At 42.4% G+C, this 22,739-nt stretch overlaps 1 protein-coding gene across 1 annotated transcript in view; it reads left to right on the top strand.

Moving 5' to 3' along the window:
• Positions 1 to 22,739, top strand: part of MYO10 (myosin X) — a 172,026-nt gene that overhangs the window by 57,988 nt on the left and 91,299 nt on the right. The window contains exon 3 of the mRNA XM_074826408.1: positions 16,365 to 16,523. Within this exon, the coding sequence (XP_074682509.1) occupies positions 16,365 to 16,523 (159 nt within the window). The remainder of the gene's footprint in view (positions 1 to 16,364; positions 16,524 to 22,739) is intronic.

Below are 22,739 nucleotides of genomic sequence, written 5' to 3'. Positions count from 1 at the left end.
ATAAACATTACAGTTATGTGTAAAGCTACCAAGTAATTCCCTGAACATAAGACATCTTTTGTGTCTGCCTCTTCTATAATTCTGACACAACTACTGAAGTACTGCCCTTATGGGGGGGGGAAAAAATGCTATGAATTTTTCTTTGCTTGTAGCATGGCAACCAGTTGTAATTGGGCCTCTCCAAAATACACGTGCATGCTATCTGGTACATAATACAAATGTGGTTTTTAAATGTAAGCACAGGCTAGCTGTGGAGAATGAAACTGCACACACGTTTTAATAAGCACCCTACCTTCTTATGTGTTAAATTTGCTCTTTTGCTTCTTGCGAGGCAGGAGGTTTGTAGTTCAAATGCAAACCAAGCTGATTTTGTGGAAGTGACTTACAGAACAGTCTGTCAAACTTTTGCAGCCAAGAGCAACTTCTTTTTGTTATTGGTATATAATGCATGTTCTCACTCATGTCAAAGCACTACCTATGCCATACAATTAGACTTATGATGTGACTTTGAAAGGTATTGCATCTCTTGTCCACTCTTATCTGCCCATACATGTTGATTCATGCCCTGCAATGATTGATGAGCCCTCCAGTCTCCTGGGCAAGTTTTAGCAGTGCCACTTACTTATCTTTTAAGAAAAAGAAGTCTACAACAGGAGTATGGCCCAGACTGGTAACCTACCTGTTACTTTTTTTTTTTTTTCCATTTAAAAAAAAAAAGCTTTAAGGTTTCATATTTAACATCCACAGGCTCTTCACAAGTGCAATGAAAAGAGATTCTTACCTGCATAGTAACAGAAAATTAACAGTAATAAATGCAGTATTTTCTCTAAGGATGTGAAAGGGGAACTTGCGGTGGGTCTAAGAAAGACAGAAAAAAAGCTATTTTTAAGCCATTCTGTGAATCTCTTATGGCTCCTGGGCCTGCTATATTCTTGCTCCTTGTAGTAGAACCAAGCAAAACAATATAATAGTGTTTTCCCCCAAACCAGACATACTAAAAATGCAGTGGTGTTTTCATATTTGTACTTCAGTATCTCCAAGAGGTCTTTCCATCTTTGTGCCAGACACTGTAAAATTTTATAGCAAAGAGTCAGCTTTTTTCCTAAAAAGCTTTCAGTCAAAGAAAGAGCTCACTTTGGCATACCTAACAATGTATACTTTGAGTAATAATCAAATTTACTGGCATGCATTTGAGAGAACCTAGGTAATTAGTGCCTGACTATATAATCAGTGACTAATGCTCCTGTTCAGAGCAAATTAGAAGATGACTGTGGTGTGCTGCTTATAACTAAAGAGTTTCTCTCTTTCCCAGTCTAAACGTAAAGATTTTGGTCTTTAGGCAAATATGCATTCATGCCCATTGCAGTATTTTCTTACAAATAAAAGTTGCATGTGGGCTTGCAGTCCAGACAAATACACAAAAATATTAAATTTCTGTGAGTTTACATATTTCAAATCTACCCTCCCTTTCATTTCTGCACCTTTTCAAAACAAGATAAAATAGAGGGGGTTTTATTTATTAGATGTGTCTGTCTTCTCTTTTTTTTCTTCTTACTCCGCTACTTGTCTTGCTCTTCACCACGGTTTCATGATGATTGAACCATTGTGGAATGTTCAGCTATTTTTGTTGATCTTAAACCAAAGCAATTCTTGGGCAGAGGAGGTCTGGAAAACTTCAGTTGTGTGGTATCCCCCCCATAAAAGTAAACAAACAGCTGAAAAAAAGTAGCTACAAGAGGAAAACTTTTAAGATATCAGAAATGAACTGTCAGTGTCACTTTGGCTCCTCTGACTCGGTGAAGGCTGGCACGGGGGCTGCAGGGACCCTCCGACTTCAGCCCTGTGCAAGGACAGGGGATCTTGGTGGATGGGAACTGGTTGGTCTCTCAGGGCGTGGATCTAGGTTTCACGGTTGTAATGAAAAATGCTTAACCGACTCGGCTGCTGATATGTGCAACTTCGTTTCATGCTTGTCCAAACCTGTTTTGTTCTTTCTTGCAGCAAGCTCTCCTCCTGCTGCAGCTAACAGTGCTGCAGGGTGGTGATGATGGAGAGCCAGTCCCAATTATGCCGATTTAATAAGTTTCAGATTTCCTCGCTGACAACAATTCTCTCCGTGATAGTTCAGCGTAACAAGACAAGTTGGTGGGTGCCTTGTTTCAAGAATATCATGCAAATGTAGAGCCCTGGGTGTCTTTAACCTTTGCTTTGTGCCACATCTAGCAAAGTGCCTTGGTGACTTTTTAGGAGGACCTCAGGGTCGAAGAGAGCAAACAAGGCACTGCTGCAAGAGGCTGACGTGTGTAGCGATACTAACTGACCAGCAGCACTTCTCCAGGAGCTGCTGATGGTCATCTGCTGGAGCCTGCTGCTGTTGTCTAACCACACTAGTCCTGGAGAAAAGCAAGAATCTAAGGGCAAAATACGCTCTTTAAGACCTTAAATTAAGGCAGCTTTGTGCTTTTTGAAAGTGATGATGTTTATGTTGATTTTTGATGACAAAACCTCCTTGGAATATAAAAAAGCACTGCTTTTTGCTTACTGTATAGAAATTCAGAATTATTCCAGCTTCTCGTTCCTTTCCCCCGCCTTTCACCTGTCGTCTCCTATTTCTGCCAAGTCATTTTGAGAGACGGTAACAGCAGAGGGACCCCCTTCCCTCCTGGGATCGCTGAATGCTGTCCACAGTCAGTGCAGCAGCCTGTGGTTGTCTGCTGACAGGGAGGCAGGGTCCCTTGCTCCTTCACTCTGCAGGCACAGAGTCCTTTGTCACAGTCCTGCTAGGATGGCATGCAAGAGCAGTGCTAGAAGGGATTATTGCAGAATTATTATTTCAGAGGATTTGCAGACTTGGGCAGCCATCCCTACAGTAAATCATACACTGGCAAGTTCCTCTCCAGCATGGAAAGTCTTAAATTTTATTTCTAGACTGAAGCTGAAAATCTGTTTTACAGCCAGCACCTCATCTTCTGGGAGAGACAGGAGTGTGAGACACCTCAGGTTTCATGCAGGACATGCTGGGAAGAGCAGCACAGCGTTACCTAACCACCGAGCCAGCACTGCAGACCAGGGTGTTGCAGTTCACAGCGTCCCAAGTCTCCAGGAAGACTAGCTCACTGGGGTGCAGCAGAGCTGAAGCTGTGCTGCTTCTCTTCATCTCTGCTGCACTATGGCAAAGCCAGTAAATCTTTCCAGTGTGCTGCATGAAGCCACCTTCTGTCATGGCCTCCTTGTCCCCTTTTGGCGCTGCCACAGGCTGTAGTGAGTTTTAGTGCTGGGTTGGGGGAGATTGGTAGCAAAGCTGAGTGAACGATCAATCCCCTCTTAGATGCAGGCTGGTTCCACACACAGACTCTCCTGTGTCTCTGGAGTACCAGGGTCCTGGTTCACACACTTACTTTGGAGAAAACTCTCATCACACTGTATGGACCCAGCTGAGATCGAGCTCCAGCCTAGACTATGAAATACAGCTAAAGCATCTTCCATCCCTAGACTGTGCTCTTCTTGCCCATGCTTATACAGGTTTCTTGTGCCATATGCATGGCACTGGCTAATTCTGAGTGTGGATAAACTGCATGCACCTATTTTTTGATTTGACAGTACTTCCATATTAGCAAAAAATTTTTGATATTTGGGGTGTATTCTTGGGCAGGGGAAACTATGCTGTTGTGGGACTGACCCAGCACTAACTTGCATAGGTTGAAAGGCAACTTTGGAGACCTGCTGAGGGCTGGCCTGTCGATGTCTACACTATAATTACCGCTGTGTGTCCAAACTAGGCATGTAGTTAAGGAGGGGTCAATCCTTCCCACCATCATCTAAGGACATCTTCAGTTATCTTCAGTCAGAGCTGGAAAAAATCCCAATTGCTGTTTAACTGAATTAATAGCTATAGCAACGGAGGGAGTGGCCTTGCAGTGTTCTCAGTCAGCCCTTTCCTGAAAGGCTGATGAATTGTTTTGAGATCAGTATCCATCATAAAAGTTAACTTTGAAGTAGCATAGCCTTGTAAACAAGGCTACCATTGAAACTGTACTGTATGCTTAGGTTTGGGGAAAATGCCATGTTTTAAGTTCACCTACCTGTAATTTTTCTTTGAACATTCTCCATTGTGTGTTATGTGTCATCATGTACCTATTTGTTTTCATAGACAGATGTCCTTAGGAGCTTACTGTATTCAGGGCTTGAGTTCCTCCCCTTTCTACCTCCCACCCCCTGTGTAAGTTACCATTTTTGGGGAAGGAGAGTTGAAAAGACAGCTACCTTGTTAAAGAACTGCTTCAGTGAAGAAGCTTTGAGCTGTTAGTAAAATATGTCTTGGGCTGTCTTGAGAGCAGAATGGCAGTGTCAAAACCTCGTACCACAGGTAACCTGCAAGAAAAAAAAAGGTAGTAAACACTGGCTTAATGGAAAGCCCCTCTGATCATCTGAAACACAAAAAGAACATGAGCGAGGGACCGATGTTCAAGGTAGGGTGTCTGCACAGTGTTGGGATCACTTGTTACTCAGTTCCCATTTTCTGGGTTAAAGCAACAGTAAGTAGTGGCAAGGGTATGGGTAGGAGTGTGGAGTGCAGGTTGCCAGTCAAATGTGTGTGTCTTTACAAGGCAATTAGTGATACTGTAGAAATGTTATCTTCCGACATCATAGAAAAAACATTGAAATTTACTTTTCAAAAACAGGCAAAAGGAACTCTGGATTTTGTCTGTTAAAATGAGTAGCTTATGCTTCAATTCAGATTTACACTTTCAGGATCTCTGCAAACTTGTACAGAGCTTTGTACCAATCTGACATACTCATATTTTTTTTTTTTGTTCTTATAACATAAAAGCAAAGAAAACTAAAGCTTTTTTTTTTTAAACAAGCAAAGATGGTACTCAATTCCTATCTGAATTTCACCAGAGTTGCGTCAGATGGTCTTGGAAATTAGTCCCTCAAAGGTAATTTCAGAGCTCTGCCAATTCACTGTCATGTTAATCTTTTGCCTATTCTACTTCTCCGGAAACATGTCAATATGGAAAGATCTAAAAGACAGTTTTTAAATTAAGGTGAGAAAGTCCTACTGAAGCAGACACATTGCCATTGTGAACAAAAAGTCATTTGATTATCACGTGATCTGAATACAATTGAATATTGTTGCTGTGAGATGTGCGGTATATACAGTAAGAGGAAGCAAGCCAAGGCATGGAGAAATTAAAATAAAGTGGAAACATACTTAATTTATCAGAGTTTTATAGTTAAATGTTATAAGAAGATCTGAAAGCTGAGACTGCATGTATATGAACTTCCTCCATGCAGGTGCAAGTTGCTGTGTCTTTAATTCACAGATGGCTTTAGAAATGTTCATGCAGCAGGTGTTTTTGCCTTCAGCAGTAGATTTGTAAATAATGCCTGGCAGTATCCTTTTCTTGGTTTACATTATTGCCCTGATGTTTTAGGGCACCTCACCTAATGTTTACTTCCGTATTTTCAGTAAGAGCTCTACTTCGCTGTCTGCCAGCACTGGTGTGTTACCTGTAATGTTAGGTCCTCCCTTGGCTGTGGGCAAGACAGACAGGAAACCTCTGCCTGCATTTCAGGGACCGGGCAGTTTAAATTCAAAACTAAATGCAGGCATGGATTGGAAAGCAAGTTCTTGTCTTGCCAGGCTGGCTGGCACAAAAGGGTTGGCTGGGACAAGGTGGCTTCAAGGGGCAGGTCTCCCTGCAGGGAGGTAATGGCAGGAGAGGGCACCAGGAGGTGGGGGAGGGAAACCGAGAACGTAATGGGGTGGAGAATAGAGGTGGTTTGCAGGAGGAATACAGAGGTGGTTGTTAGTGGAAAGCCCTGGAGGAGAAACATGTTTTGCTTCATTGCCAGTGGTGTAAGACCCACAGGAAGAGAAGGTGGGAGGGAACTGGGGCCATGTGCGCCACTGCTCGAGCCTCTGTGGGTGATGGCTTTCCAGATGGAGGTAGTCCTGGCTCGTGAGACCTCACAGGCCTCCCTGGCCCATGCATTGCCCTAGGAGTGTGCTGGATCCTGTGGCTGATAGCTGTGTGCTGCGCACACCAGCCCGGCTCCTGGCTGTGTTGGTTGCCTCAAGGCTTGTGGTGGGGCAGCCCCGGCACTGGAGCCCACTGGGATGCTCCCACAGGTCTGTCAGCTGGCAACCTCCTGGCCAGCACTAGACAAGGCAGCTGTGAAGCTGGAGCTAAAACTGCGGCATCCAGCTACGACTGACTGGATCTGGGGGGCTGGCTGCTACCTGTCAGGGGAGGAGTGATGGAAACCCAAGCCCTGTGTCATCTCAGCGCATTGAAGTTTGCCAGAAGGACCATCCATTTCCGTCTAAAAACCTTCCTTCTGGCTCTGTTTTCTTTTTCTTTCCTCCCAGCCCTCTGCAGCAGCCTTGCTGAGGGAGCACCCCAGCCCAGCAGCTGTGGTCCCCCTTTGCTGGGGGGGGGTGGGGGGGTGGGGAGACCAGCTGGAGCCAGGACATTGCAAGGACCTTTCAGTTTTCATAGCTGGTGGTGTGGCAGAGTCTTCTTGGTTTTGGTAATAATAGGATGGTGATAAATGCCGCAGACTTTCCCAACAGTGGCCTCCCGCCCAGCAGCAGTGCCTGCTGGCAGTGCCCCGTGCAGACCCTGGTCCCCTAGTGCGTGCCTCCGGGCACTATCTGCACCCACAAGCCACGGTGGCTGCGCTGGCAGCCTGGGGCAGGGTCAGTTCATATGAAGTATTGGGCTGAGAGAAGGTGGAGAGGTGGGGTCAAAAGGCTCACGTTGGCGTTAGGGCTTTTTTCAGCATCTTGGAGGGCCTCATCCCAAGTATTGCGTTCTCCAGTGAGCCCTTGTTCGGGACAAGGTTTGCTTTGCAGGGGCCATCCAGCTCCCACATAAGCATTGCCTCTGATTTTGTTACTGTGGCACTGCATACAGGCTGCTCCTATTCTAGACTCAGAGGCAATCCAGTCAGCTACCTGTGGGTTTTTTCTTTTTTTTTTTTCCTTCTTTTTCAGCAAAAAAGACATATTGAGATTAATTGCTTTGTGGCTCATAAAACCTGGTATAATTTGTAGGCTGCTTATTGAACAGAGTTGTTCTGCTTCTTGATAGTGGGGCATTTTATTCAAATTTGGTCTTGTTCATTCAGTTGCAAATAGTCATTGTTTATCTCATATGAATCATTGAATAAATATGAATTTGAAATTGAGAGTTTCACTTGAGCTCTAACTGATATTGACAGTTGAGCTAATGCTTTCAGTGCCTGGCATCATTCATAGATGCATTCTCCATTGTATGGAAAATGATGGATAAAAGGTGAAGGTTTTTTTGTGGGTGTTTTAGTGTTTTGGTCTTCCTTCTGAGAAGAGGAAACCATCGATTTTCACCCTCTTGTCTTTTTAGCTGGTTAAGGCTATATGCATTGACAGCAAAAGGAGCATTGCCATTACATCTGTTTACTGGGTGCTGCTTACAGTAACACTGACTTGGGGGTACCTTTGGTGGGATGTCTGAAACCAGATGGAGGATTGAACTCATGGGGATCGTGGGTCCAGACCTTCCTCCGTTCCTCTCCTCTGTACTGGGATTTGCTCTCTGCCTCATCTCGCAGTGCCCTGCAGGTTAGAGGCTTCTTCCCTGGCTTGCTGCGTGGTCAAAGCTGGCTTCCAGATAAGACTCTGCAGTTGAGACCCTGCCTGGCAGGGAGCCAAAGGCCCATCTTGTGGTACGTCTCCTGTGTCCTGCCCTTGGACTACTTCATTTAGTCTGGCATTCTGGGAAAGCCTGGGCAGTTGCAATCTCTCTACTTCTTGGTTCACAGAGAGAAAGAGGCACTTGCCCATACTGAAGCAAGTGCTGGTGACATGCCAGGAATGTTTTATGTTTTTTTGCAGTGCCACAGTCGCAGTATTTGTAGATGGGTGGACTTCTTAAAAATCAAGTTTTGCGATGTCTTCAGGTGCTGTATAACTGTAGGTTATACAAGGTCACTTGCAAAGAAAGTTAAAGATCCACTTTTTTTTTTCCCTTGTAAGAATTAGCATGGACTGCCTAGAGGCTTACTATAGTATAATCTAGGTAAAATTGATGTGTTTAATTTGAATTAAATTTCTTTATTGTCTGTGTAGGCAAGCCCAATTGAAGGGTCATAAGCACTGAACCTCTAATTGGAAGCTTGTTCATACTTGATGATAGAGCTTGTCTGCAAACGGAAAAAGGTCAGTGTGTGGAATAAACTACCTTGAAATACCTGTTGTGGAATAGGTGTTAGGTGGGAGTCTTGATTAGACAAGCTTATTGACAGTGGTCAACACATCCAGGAAACAACAAAGAGGTGCAGTTTAGTGGGTTTGCGGACCTTTGCTGCAGTGATGCCTGAGATGTCCATCCTCACAGCATGCTTCCCCACACTGTGGAGCTTGGGAGCAAAGGGATGTTCTGCATGGGTGTGACAACCTGACTGCTGTAGTAGGACAGCTGTTAAAGGGAAATGCTGCAAGCCATTGCTGGTGCTGGTGGTGTCACTGCTGGAGGTTGAGGAGAGGGTGGGGGAAGGCACCAGGACAGGCTCCCAGCACTTGAACCTGGGAGGAGCTCCTGACCCCAGGTGTTGCAGGCCCCAGCAAGTCTGAGAGGTGTTATGAAAGGGGGGACTGAGGGGAAGGGTTTGGAAGAGGTTCAATTGATAGGAGAAAAGAAGACTGAAAATGGTTGGAACTGAAGCGAGCAGAGAACAAAATAGAGGATTATACACAGTTTGTGTTGTGTGTTGCTCAACTGATTTGGTAGGTACAGTAACACTTAGACATTTTGCATTAGAGGTCAAGGCTAACATTTACCTGGGGAGTGGGGTGATTCCCAGAGTAAGTGTGGAGGAATCTTACAAAACTGTTAGAAAATAAGCTGATGCTCAGTTGATGTGTGTATGGGATATTTGCTTGAAGCAAAGGCCAGTGTTAGTCACAGTAGTAGCGATATCAGTTTAGTTGGTAGTATTTTTCTCTTGACATCAATAAATGCCTCACATAAAGTTATTTCATTTTCCTCCATAGTTTAATAGATAAGAAACTTAATTGTGGTGTTTATTTGTTGCTTCGAAAAAGATTAAATTATATTGCATCAAAGCAATGGGCTGTGGTACATCTTGTTGCCTGAAAGATTGTTTTAGGACAAAGGAATGTATGTCTAAGGTCAGCTGTTATAGAGAAATAGTAAATTATCAGACAAAAACATTATTTGAGTCTCACTCTTGTCACGATTAACCATAGAATTTAAAAGTCAGTAGTTAATCTGCTTTGCATTTGCTCTTAAGTTGCTTTTGATTTATAAGAGAGCCTTCTTGTCCTGTATTTTAAGTATCTACTTAGGCAGTAGATCTCTCCAGGAAAAAAGAGTAAACTACTAGATTTTTATTTTTGTTTTTAATCTCTGGGTCCTTGGGCTTGTCATGATTTATTTTTCTCCCTGGAATGCTGCGTTCCACAGCTTGTAATGTGAGCCCATGGCCTCTTTTTTCTGCTTGGACTCATGTATAAAGAAATTTTGTAAGATTTATTGCATTCTTTTAACTTTTAAACATGAGGGAAACACAAATGATGATCCTCAGTTCAGACCAACAGCAGAGAATGAAAAAAAAATTATATTTTTAAATGGATGTTTCACTGTACAGTCCTGTGTATTTTGCTGGGCTATGCTCATCTCTCTGCTGTGGGGTCAGTGACCATAAGTGAAAAACATGCCTTAGAAAACTGAGGGAGCTGATCTCTTGAACATATGAGCCAAGTCCTCTGGAGTTGCTGTTGAGTCGTGTGGATTTTTATGGGCATCACCGTAGCAGCTAGGATTAACCCTGTGAAAAATTCACGTAGAGCAGTCCCTGGGGCAACAACAGGAAGGCTGTGGGCTTCACTTTTTGGATCACAGTTAGCTTTGCTGTCTGGTGTCTGTGGCGTGGCCAGATGCTGTAACAGTTGGTTTGTTAATACCATAAGCATTATTGAAAAATGGTTGGTTGGTTGTATTTTTTTTTTTGGTTTGTAAACCTGTCTCTTGATGACTTCTGTACAATACCTCTTTGCCTTCACTTTCCCCATCTTATTGAATTTTATTTTTAAACTACCATATTTTACATTATCCCTCTGGTTATATGGATTTGAGCAACTTAATTTAAATTGAGTGTGTGACAAGACTTTGGTATTTCTGTTTTCTGTGTACAAATATCAGTATTGTCTTCTGTAAGACCATGCAGTTTGTAAAATACACCTAGCGTTGATAAAAGTTTTCTTAAGTAAAAGACAGTGGAAGGAGATTGGTTGCTCCTTTTCTGTTACCCCTGCTAAAAAACCCCTCTTGATTTATTGCAACAGCACTGGCAACAGGGATGTGCTAAGCCATGTAACCGTTCCTGAGCACGGCCGCGTGTGGCACTTGGCATCGCTCAGACACCCCCATGCCTGGCATGTGTTAGGGATGGTGAAGCCAATGGCATGTGACCGGACAAACCAGCTGCTGCCCGCATGGTGGGTGATGGCCGTGAGGGGTGGCATCTCGTCCCCGTCTAGAGGCAGCAGCAGTGGGGAGCCAGTGCCCCTTGCCACCCTTTGCTCCGATCCAAATCTCAACCTTTGAATTAAAGAAAGAGACCTGAGCCTGCACTGATGGGTATTTGTGTTTGGGAGGGATGAGGATTCAGGTCAATGTATAGAAGGGGCTTTTTTAAAATGCTCACAATATGTAAACTTTTTAGTAGACAACCTTGCACGTTTTCAGAGAGCAGATTCTGTAATGATCTAGCTTGGGTCAGGGGTTCCAAGACTCAGGCAAGCCTATTTCTTCCTTTAAATAAAAAACTCACAGAAATCTCACTAAAACGATGAAGACTTCTGTAATTCAAATACCCAATTGTTGATCAGAAAACTTTTGGAGTACCTTCTGCCTTCCTCCCATCCAATATGGATCATCAGCATCAGACCAAAAACACCCTCAGAGATTCAGCTGTGCATGGGATCCATGCAGAATGGAAAGCCTGGGTGTGACTTGCAGCTTTTGCAAGAAGTGGGGATTGTGTGGGGTTTTTGATGTGCTTTACCTAAGCACTTAATTCAGCATTCTCCTAAACTCACTTGACTCAGCTGTTGTCGAGTCTCTTGATGACATTTAATGACCTTATTCAAGGAGGGATTTGTCACTTGACATTCTGCCATAAAATGGTGCAGTAAGAAAGCAAGCATATGCGCTCCTGTCGTTGAGGGCCCACTCTAACGTTCTGTCCTCATGTTAATAAGTTGTATTACAAATTAAATCTTTTGTTAAAGTACAATTTCCATGAGATATTGAGTTTAGGGGTAATTTACCAGTACAGAAAATTAATTAGACATCATTTTGTGATATTCCCCTTAAATGGAGTGCTTGAAAGACTTATCTTTTTTTCTCATGCCAGATTAATTGCACAGGATAAAAATGTCATTTTCAGCATAAAGAAGTGGGGAATACTAAGATCTTCATGCTGGTGGTTTTCATGCTCTTTAAAAAGCATCAGTGAAATTAATTTAATTGCAGTCATATGCCTCAAACTCCTGATTTGTTGGTGGCTTGTTTTCTTTACATGCTCACTAGTTGATTTAAAAGCATATATTTGTGTAAAGCACTAGTTATTCCAAATTGCATGGCATACGAAAAATGCTTTTCTGACGAAATATAAAGATACAGATTTGCCTAACAAATACTTGTACATTTTGGAGTACAATATTGCACTTCTCATGCAGCAGTATTTATTAATAGGTGTGGTATTTATGAATAGGAAAAATTATATATTTATTTGTTAAAGCCATCATTTTCATTATATGTCTCTGACTTAGTATGTGATTTAGGGGTTGTCAGCTTTCCAGACAGTCCCATATGAATTTATTTATGTGTGACACTCCACTGTTTCAGAACAAACCCCTTCATGAAACATCAGCTGCCAAAAACCTGTTTACCTAGTGCTTATCTGCAGTCTGACCTGTAATCTCTGTGTGTGCTGCTGCAAGTTCTCCAGCTTCCTGTAGTGCATTAGAGAGCGTCTGACTGGCATCGTCTGCAAAGAGAAGGCACTTCCTGCAGCAGTGGTTGTGGATCTTGATGGTGTTTCAGAGGCTGGTGTGGGAGTCTGTCCCATCTATGCAGTGCAGTCATGCCCATGTCCTGGACATGCTGGTGTGCTGCTGAAGACTTCCCTCTGACTTCTTTTACCTTGGTCCTATGTCCAAGGCTAACGCTCTCATGGTGAGACGATGAATTAATTTTCTCTATTTGTCCTTCTTTCTCACCTGGGTAATATTTTTGAGATCTCACTCTCGGTGTCTAGGGCTTGACACTGTGTCCTAAAGCACATCTGGCAAGGAAGCACGGTTGTTGAGCAGATGGACCTTGACACTGCTCTGGGTATGTCCTCATCATAGGGGAGGGCTGATAAATTTTACGTGGTTCTGGAGAGTAGAGAATAGAATTGGGCTAATAATCCTGTTGATTTCTGAACAGACGTGAATCAGGACATAGGGTCATATCATCAAAGCGTTGAAACAGGCTGTCAAAACCACACCAGTATGGTTTGTTTTCACAGTTTCTACATGTCACCCTATTTTTAATGCTCATTCAAATATTCCTGTCCTCACTTACCTGTCTCTTCAACCTTTCCTTTTTGACTAGGGAAAGAAATCTGGCTCAGCAGCTTATGATTACTTTCTTTTAGTCATATTTGCTTTCTTCAAGACTGACACTAAACAGCGTTCCTTCAGCCCCTCAGTGTGGGTTCTCCATTTCAGCAAGCTGTTAACATTTGGATGTCCAGTAGTTCCCTCCTGTGTTATTTTTCATCCCCAGAGTGCCTGCTGCAGCTGGGGAACTTGGTAGCATTGGTCCCCTGGCTTTTCAGGTTGCTTCCTCATTTGAGTCCCTTTTTGCCATGTTCATCACAGCACTAGAACGCTGTGGTAGGGACAGTAGAGCTGTTTTGAAGTGTTCTCGTTTCCCAGTGAAATGCTCTTTACTGTTGTTTAGCTGAGTTTGCTGTTTTGTCTTGTATTTCTTGAGCATGTTCTTTTTGTTCTTCTTCCTTGCATTGCTCCTTCCTATCTCAACCTCTAATTTTCACTTCCATAATAACTTTGAGAGGTCTTACTTTGCATGCTGTCTCTTCAGGGTTTAATTTATAGTTTTCCATGTATTCAGCATGTTTGTTATCTTGGACCATTTATATCTTGAGAGGAAAGAAGCTTTTGCTGAATTCTCATTTAGGCTTGTCTTAAATCTTATTGCAAGTTTCCTGCATGTTTTACTTGACCTTCCAGAAATCTGGCAAGATCCCTGAGGATGGGCGCTCCTGCACTCTGCCAACGGGCTTCTCTTGAAGTTCAGGAGCCAACTTGTTCATCTTCCTCTTCTGCAAGCTGACCCTGCAGAATGGCTTTTGGTTCCTATTTCCTGAGGATTTCAACTCCTGTAATATTTCATAACATGATCTTCTAATTAGTAACGATAAAGTTCAAGGTAGTTTTTTTCATGTCCTCATCCTAATAAAGGCGTGAGTCGATGAAATAAAACAAAACAGGCCTTTCAGGGCTTGAGCAGCAGGACTGCAAAAAGCCTGTTTTAAGGAAATGAGGTCTGCGCATGTGATCCTGCTGCCCTGTCTGATGACTTTGATCTTGTTAGATGTTTTTGACCAAGTTTTACAGTGGGTTTAGGAAATCTGAGGGATACTTGGTTCTGCTAAAAAATGAAAGTAAAGGAAAAGTAACTCCCTAGCACTTGAGGAAGAGGTCTTCCTCCTTTCTGATTTGGGTGGCAGCCACTATGACCAGTTAGTGTGTTTTCTAGATGATTGACCGTCAGGCCTATCTTGGAGTCATCTCACAGAGCCATTTCCTCACCCAAACAAGAAGGCAGTGTGTGGGAGAGCTGGAAGTATAAGGACAACCAGCCTGAAGAAGAGAAAATAGTGGGTTTGAGTGGGAAGGATGAATCTGCAGTGTCCATCCTTGATAGTCCTACCATGCACAAGTCAGTCATCACATTGTTTTTGTTGCTCCATTTTGTATGAATTCCTTACATTAAGAAACGTGCTTAGTGATGTATGGGGTGCTCTGCCTACCCTAATAACCTGTGCATCCCATATCAAAGAACAGAAGTCACAAATACGAAGATTCTTCTCCCAGAAGTGATGTTTTGTTTCTTTTTCATGTTCGCATGAGATGCTCTCGCAGGATATGTGCCATCCCCTTTGGGGTTTTCCTAATTCTCTTACTGAATCTATTCTTCTGTTTTAATTCCACAGTGATACATGGCCTCTGTTAAGTTGCTTGCTTTTGTAGGATTTGCTCTCCTTAAATCCCTTTTATTTCCAAATCTTCCAGCGTATGATATTTTTGTTCTACAGTATGACCTTTGGTTTTTTTGTCATGCTTCTTCTGACTAGGAACTGCAGTTTATTACTCTTGAGATATAATTACCTCTAATTCCACTTGCACTTTGTGTGGTTAGTTTTGGGACTGCTAATGCTGTTTTCAGCCCCAAAAGTTTGCTGTCGATTGATGCTGCTCACATTCATTCTGTATGTTAGATATCTGGACTGCTTGCCACTGGACCATGTACAAGTGGCCAACACCTCTCTGCCCTGTACAAATGCTTGTCCTGTCACCTTGATGGTTGTTTACCACAAAATAAGGCTCAAAACTCTTGGTGTCTGTCTCTTTCCCACAGTTAGGGATTGTGCTTTGGATGCTCTGAATCTGTAGGAATTTTCTGATGATTTGCTCACATGTCCTGTTGACATCTGTATTGCCTTCCAGCACCTGTTAGAAATTGGTTTCCTGGATCTCCTTTCTCCCCCAGCCTCTCCCCAGTATACTTTGTGTTGGTGCGAGTGACAGCTGTAATAGTGCAATGGCCTGTGCCAACATTTAGTATGCCTGGGATATGATTTTAGTGAACAAATATCATCCGTCAGTTCTCTGTCAGCTGGTGGGATATCCAAGTACAGAGCTTCGATGTTAAGTCCAGTCTGTGTTCAGCCTCTTGCTTCTTCAGCTTCTTTTTCTCACTTATCTCAGCAAGACAGACACAATCACTGTTTTCCTGAATTGCCTCCTATGATGACATTTGTTCAGTCTTTCGCTATCAGAAACATACGGATGTTTTTATGCTGAAAACCACTGAGGGGTTTTCTTCTCCTGCGCAGACGTGGCCCCTTGTGCTGCCCTGTCCGTCAGGCACTGCTGGGTGATCCCCAGCCGCAGTGGCAGTCCTGCAGTACTTGCCAGTGCTCGTGCTGCTGATTACTGTGCTGCTTCTGTCTGCTCTAATAACTATTTCGAAGGATTTTGGAAAGGGCTTCTTAAAAACATTCCACATCATTGAAGTATTTGCATTAACCCCATGCTTGACTTTCTTACACTGAAACAGTACCGTTAGTGGGGACTAGTATTGCCTGAGTAGCATTGGCTATGAGATGGAGGCATACATCTCTACAGATGGACTGTCGAGATGTAAATTAAAAGGCAATGGCAAACTGAATTCCGAAGCTGCTATTTTATAGTCTTCAGTGATGTCATAAGTATTCAAAAAAGCTTAACTAGATTGGGGATGTGTGCATCTTCTGAGCATATTTGTGATAATTTTAGAGAAGATACATAGAAGAGTTTTCTGACTATTTAAATTGTGGCTTTTTTAGAACTTTTACTGTCTGTTTGGAACAGGCTTCAGAAATTTGTAATTAAGTCCTTTAATTAGAAATCGGTTCACCTATTCATTTCCAGGTATCTACAGCACACTGAACTTAGCATGCTACTTACATTAGGAATAATGACCGAACCTGATAGCGATCCTGACTGGAGAATTGAATGGAAACATCTAAGGGGATTTCAGATCAAATGTATAAACACTTGCAGCCTGTTAGAGCAATAGTTTTATTTTGCTGTTATGCACTGTAAAACATTTTGTCTCAGAGTAATTTGAGTATAAGTGGGGTTTACTGTAAGGGGTGACTTTTTGGTTGGTTGGTTTTGATTTTTTTGGGAACAATTATTGCTTGGTTTATTTTTGTCCCGATAAAGTCTAACAGTAGGCCAGTGTGAAACGAGATTATATTTGCCCATAAAAAGAAAAAGACCTTATAGTCCTCAGTGCATTATTGATATGTGCTAGTTTCACATAAGCCCCGCGTATGTATTTGGGGCTTCAATGTCAGAGAAGCTTTAGAAGAAGGTATGACTGGCATGCTATTCTATTCTACAAGTCTGCACACTGATAAACTGGATAGGAAATATGAATGGTTACGAAAGTAGGGATTTTTGAATGTGTGCTCTGATTATTGTATTTTCTTTGTTTCTCTTCTTTCAGGTATTCACTTATAAACAGAGCACGATCACGCACCAAAAAGTAACGCCTATGCATCAAACAAGCGCAGAGAGTGTGGAAGACATGGCAGCACTTGTAGATCTCCATGAAGGCTCCATTATGCACAACTTATTCCAGCGATATCAGCAAGACAAGATCTACGTAAGTTTCTTCTAAAATTAAGAAAAATTCCTGGAGGGAATGTTTTTAAACGTGTAAGTCGTGTTTGCTGTTCTGTGGTATCTCCAGTTCTTTGTGTATCCACATAGAGCTGAAGCATGGTTCACCTAGTGACTTCACCAACAATGATAGAACGAGAAGGTAGCTCAGGGGTGGCCAGGCAATCTCTTGGAAACCTTGAAAAACTGGCATGCTACATACACTTTTACACTTCTAGTGACAGGGTTGTGTAAAGGGCTCTTGTTTTTTCTCTTCTTTAGGCTCTCCGCCCCAATATGTGCTGTGTATGTCACCAGAGGGGATGTGGAGGGATTTTCTGTCAGGCCAAGATCTGTTCTGATCAGCCTCCCCTTTTCTATTGTAGTAGGAAGAGGATGGTATCGCGGTCGTCAAGCTGAGAACCTGTGACAGTAAACACAGTTGCAGTTTGGGGTGTATGAGAACAGGCAGCTCTTTATGAGTTTCAAAAACTAGGAATTAGTCCACACAGAATTCTTTCTCACAGTTCTGTAATGAAGGTTTTTGTGATTAGATTTACCTGCTCTTTAAATATTTTTGTTAATCTTGAACTGACTAGATATGAATCTTTCGTGAGTCTGGAACGACACTAAATGTGAGAGATATAAGGGATATTAGTGACCGTTACAGAATGTGAAATCTCACTTTTCAGTGGTTGGGTGGTTTGGGGTTTTTTGTTTTGTTTTTAATTAATAATTGCAGAACACAAATAACTTTTGTTTGCATACCTGTCTAGGCCCTTGATTTGGCCATATACATGCTTCCTTCCAAGCTGCATCAATTAAGTTTGGCTTCTTTATTTTTAAACATGAACATACCTTAATGTAAAAATAAACTTTCCCTATATTTAGAAACTTCAGTATGATAAAAAGCAAAAAAGGGCACAGGGAAATGATGTTCCTTTGCACATTACCTTTAAAGTGGCTAGTACAAAGAATCTTGAACGTTGAGGTAGTTCTCTTTGCAAAAGTCTTTAATGCGTGTTTTTTTTTCTCAAAACAAATGAACCATTTTGCCTTTCAGAAAAATCAGTAAACAAAAAATGAATAGCATGTATGAACAATCCTGCACATACAGGGAAAATTAGGTGCTTGATAAGAGTTCAGTTTTCCACCAGTGTTATTAGATTAGAATATAATACTCAGTGTGAGTCAGAATAAAAAAAAAAACTTTCTGAGCCACTATGTGTACTCAGATGGAGGACGCTTCTCCCTTTTAAAAAGCATGTGTATAAAAGGGAGTGATTTTTGAAGAGGCAAAGAATAGCCTTGTTCTAAAGAGACGTGTCCTAGCTTATTTCTTAGCTTGTCAAGGCAAGTTTAGGGTATTCTGATACTTGGTGCTCAGTGCGGTGTACGTTTCTAGACAAACAGGTTTGTGTGCTGTTAATGATGACAGATCTTCAGTTGCTGCTGAATACTCATTGTCCCTTCAGTTTTCCTAATTTTACTGCTTACTCTTTTGAGTCCACCTCACTTGAAAAACAATTGAAAAGGTGGTCGGGAAAAAAGGTGTGTTTGAAAATGTGTATGAAAGCCTCTCTGTTGTCCTATATATGTAACCAGGACCTGATGTGAGTAGCAGCACCTTTTCCCCCTCCTCATTGGTACCCCAGTGTGCCAGTGGTAGTGTTTCAGCAGGACAGGCCTCTAGGACCAGAAACACCAAGAAAAGCCGATTAAACAGCATGAATAAATTTATGAAACTTCATAGATATATGAGGATGTGTTGCAGGAGGAGGTGTTGTCATTGCAAAATGAACCATGTCTTTTCAAGCCAAAATCTCTTAACTGTATTGAACAGTTCAATGATATTTTAATGCTTGATGTTTAAAAAAAATGGACTGAAGGGTGCATTAAGTTTACCTTCGTTGAAGGCATACTTGCAGCTGAAGAAACTAGGTTCCTGGTTATTTTGCTTTGGGACCAGACTAGTTCTTGTACAGGACAGTAGAAGCCATTGGAGTTCATGCCAGGAGCAGTCAAAACTTTCCAGGTTATATATTTGCCTTCTCTCTTTCCTCTGAAAAGTCCTCTCCCTTGGCCAGGAATTGCTTCACCAGTGCAGTACACATACTGTCTCTTGTATTCACCTCAGCACCTTGGCTGTATCTGTCTTTGTGTGTTAGGGATAAATAGGGAAGTCATGTGCCCCTCTCCGCTCTGAGTTTAGGGGCTGATCATCCCATTGAAAGACTTCTTGCAATCCCCAAATATAAGCCACCATATAATTGCCGTGTTCTGCCTTTTAGCTTACAGATCCCTCTTTACTTCAGCTCCATGCACCTCCTTGTCCACATCCCGAGTAGGGGGAAAAAATACGCAAAGGAGTGGCAATGAGACCAGGAAGCACCCTTGTACCTTTAATGAGGACTGTGTTTAATTAGGATGTAAGTTTTGGGTCTTGCTTCTTTACACACACACACATAAATTATATGAAGTGCAATATACTAACTTGTAGTGTAAAGTATATATAATTTCAAAAATACAGAAAAAACAACAGGAAATTTAAACAGTTGCTTTCTCAGGAAGACAATTATTTATGCAAATCGTCCACTGTTAGCTTGTGTGTTTGTCTGTATTTGAGGAGCTGTTTCTCCAGCAATAAGCATTTAAGTAAATATCTTCAGATGTTTGATTTCACTTTTGTCTTCCTTTATTTTTGTCTCACATAATCATACCTGTGTTCCTAAACTCTTCACTACTTCCTAATTAATACTATAAAGATATTTGCTATGGATGCCAAGTTTTGTCAAACATGTCACTGGCTTTCTTTGCTGCTGCCAACAACTGCAGCTATAAAGGCTCAGCAGAGGATTTTCTATATTTCTTGCTGTTTCCTGGGAAGGGCGGAATATTGATTTAGCATACAGACTATATTCACGCATGAATGATGCCTGGCTCTGTACTTAATGAGTTGAGGCTCTTAGCTGAATCTGTGCTGTTAGCAAGGTGAACGGCAAAAGTTTTCATGTCTATGTGCAATCATCATTTTGTATCAGTGTCAAGTCTGTTGGCATCTGCTTGTGATACTTTTTGTCTGAATTTCTGTGTAGCAGCCTTCCAGTCCCTAAAGGGGGCCTACGAGAAAGCTGAAGAGGGACATTTTACAAGGGCACGTAGCGACAGGACGAGGGATAATGGCTTTAAACTGAAAAAGGGTAAATTTAAATTAGATACAAGGAAGAAATTCTTCACTATGAGAGTGGTGAGGCACTGGAACAGGTTGCCCAGAGAAGCTGTGGCTGCTCCCTCCCTGGAAGTGTTCAAGGCCAGGTTGGACGGGGCTTTGAGCAACCTGATCTAGTGGAAAGTATCCCTGCCCATGGCAGGGGGCTTGGACTAGAAAGGTCTTCAAGATTCCTTCCAACCCAAACCATTCCATGATTCTATGAAAAGAGTGCATGCTTTCCCCTTTTTGGCCTGTGAGAAGCATGGGATGTACAAGCCCTTTCTTGATTGCTTAAAGCAGGCTCCCACCTGGTATTTTTTCAGGTTTCTAGATTAATACTGCTTTTATCTAAAAGTTTGCTTCTGGGCTATCACCGCTTTTGTTGTCCAGGAAAGGAGCAGAGTTAGGGTGGCAGTGATCATACAGTGCAGGGGGTTTTCACTGCTGCTTCCTTTCCCATTTTACTCAATCAGGAACAACTTGATATGGGATGTCCAGTTTCTGGGCATGGGCATACAAGGTTTAACACCCATCTCTGAACACTCAGATGAGCTTGCATGCTAGGTTGGTATGTGGCAAAACAGGGAGAGATAAACACTAATGCTAAAAGAGGAAGGTGCCTATGTTTGAAAACAGGGCCTTTTGTGAAGGCAAATGAGGGATTTCATTGTCTCTGAAGCAACGCCAACATGGGGCATGCCATGTGGAGAGGGGAAGTGCTGCGGCAGCCCTTCTTGTTGCTGTTCAAAGGCGAGTTGTTCCCAAAGCTGTTGATTCTGGTTTACTTTTAGTTAAGTACACATTGCGGAGGAGACTGACTTAGCCTTGGAGAGGACGCCGTAAACCACACCACGTGGATTGTGCTGCAAGATGCACCAATTATGGTATTTGAGCTGGCTCTGGGATGAGCTGCGGTTGTCTTGTCTCTGTGGCCAGCAGTTAGTTACTGGTGCAGGCAGGCAAATTCCAGAAGAGCAGACCAGAGGATTAGAGAGCAGCTTTTGCTGAGGTGAGAGGTGGGTTGGAAATAACTGCAGTATACATTGTGCAGGTCAGTATGGAGGTTTTTGGTGTCAGATCCACCCTTGTTTGCCTGAGTTCAAGCAATAAACAAGTTTCAAAGCACATCTGATTATTTTTTTTCCATTTGAATTAAGTTCTGAAGTGCCAGGTAGGCAGTGTTTCCTTTGAAGTGGTGATGATTTGACACGTGCTGGTCTTGTTTAGGTGGAGAACATGTACCCGTGCCCAGAGAGCTGTGCTGGGTGGGGTGGGGTGTGGCGGGCCCCCGGCCACCCTCCCCTTGATGGGGAGAGTGGCCTCCAGGTTGTCCAGCAGTTGGGTGTGGTAGCCGGGAAGGGTGAGAGAGAACATAACCTATTTTTGCTCGCTTTCAAATTAGGACTGCAGTTTGCCCACTGATAATTATAACCATCTGTTACGTTTGTGTGCATATGTATAAAAACTTTTGTACCAGCCACGTAGACATGTAGTGCTGTACCAGCCACATCCACATCAGAGGGAGTGTGATGGTAATTAGGAGCTCAGTTTTCATGGCTGGCTTCCTTTCTCTCTTTAGCTGAAGCAACAAACATGGAATAACTTGGATGAGAAAGCAACATTTCTCCAATTTTTTTAAGAGGTGTTAAATTGGAAAAGCCTCTTCCCTGACAAGGTTACTTGCAGAGCTCCTAGCCACTTCATTACACTGAATGCTCAGTTACCTGTTCTTAAAAGGTATATTCAGTTATTTATGCATCGATTTTTAAATCTATTTGGGTTTATTTACTTTAGCATCATGTTCAGCTGTAGTTGGTTAAATTTGCAGTAATTAGATAATATACCTCCCTCGAAGTCATGAGAGTTCCCTAAGGCAACTAGTTGATGTTTGTGTAGTATTAATCAATAATCACTGTCGGGGTTTTTTCAAATTCTGTTTGCAGACACAGACACTGTAGTATCTAGGTCAGTTGCTCTTTGTGACTTGTTTGTCTAGGTTTTTGCATATTTGGTTTTTTTTCTGAGTACAATAAAACTCATTTCAGATCCGGTGCAGTGTTCTGGGCTGTGTTACAATGGTCAGCAGGAAGTGGATGTTGCTGCATGTTATAGTGTTAAAATAGCAGGGCACACTAAAGTCATGGTTAATTAAATACAGACAGATGTATTTCATACGCTTTGAAAGCCCTCCTGTTCCGATGTCCTCTACCATGGACACCCGTTGTAGGTGGAGGCAGAGGGACAGAGATCAGTAGAAGACAGTAGCCCCAAAGTGTTTACTTATAAAGACAAAAACTCTACTTGGCTGCACTCCCTGCAGAAACTGAACCTCAGAGGAATGTGTATCAAGGACCCATAAACTATCCTGGACAGCTCAACAGCCTTGGTCTTTGGCCTGTCATGCTCTGTGGTATAAGTAAGTGTGGGCCATTGACTTTAAAAAAAAAAAAAAAACAAAAACAAAAAAACAACAACCAACAATGGTACACACAAATTCTGTCGTTAATTAGTACCATAAAATATGTATAAATATTGTACATTTAGATCAAGTCCTTAGTTATTACAATTGCTCCTAGAACTACATTTATCCTGGTCTTGTCTGCAACCCAGGTGTGGTTACACAGTTCCTCTCCACAGGCATCTAATGCTCTAGAGCAGTCTCAGGTAACCAGTTTGCAGGATCTGCTCAATGGTCACTGAGGAGACTGCTATTTAATTGCTCTGCTTTTACAGTAAAGAAATTTTAAAAGCGTGCTGATGAATCACAGTGGTTTTCATGCCTTCCTATGCTACTGGGAAGATGGAGAAAATTCTCTCCACCGGCTTCTTCAGTGGACGTGCAGAGAGCAGAGAACGGCGTTGCTAAGAATGCATGACAAATGTCTATACATAGCTACTTACCTCCATAATTAGCATGTTATGCTTACACACATCAGATAATGTTTTCAAAATGTAGTTCAAAGTGAGTTCCTGTCTCCAAGCATTAATTACAGCTTCCATTTCACATCT

Source organism: Strix aluco, chromosome 1 (assembly GCF_031877795.1).
Source record: "Strix aluco isolate bStrAlu1 chromosome 1, bStrAlu1.hap1, whole genome shotgun sequence".
NCBI lineage: Eukaryota > Metazoa > Chordata > Aves > Strigiformes > Strigidae > Strix > Strix aluco.
Note: the sequence above shows the minus strand (reverse complement) of the source record. Positions and strands in the feature narration are given on the sequence as shown.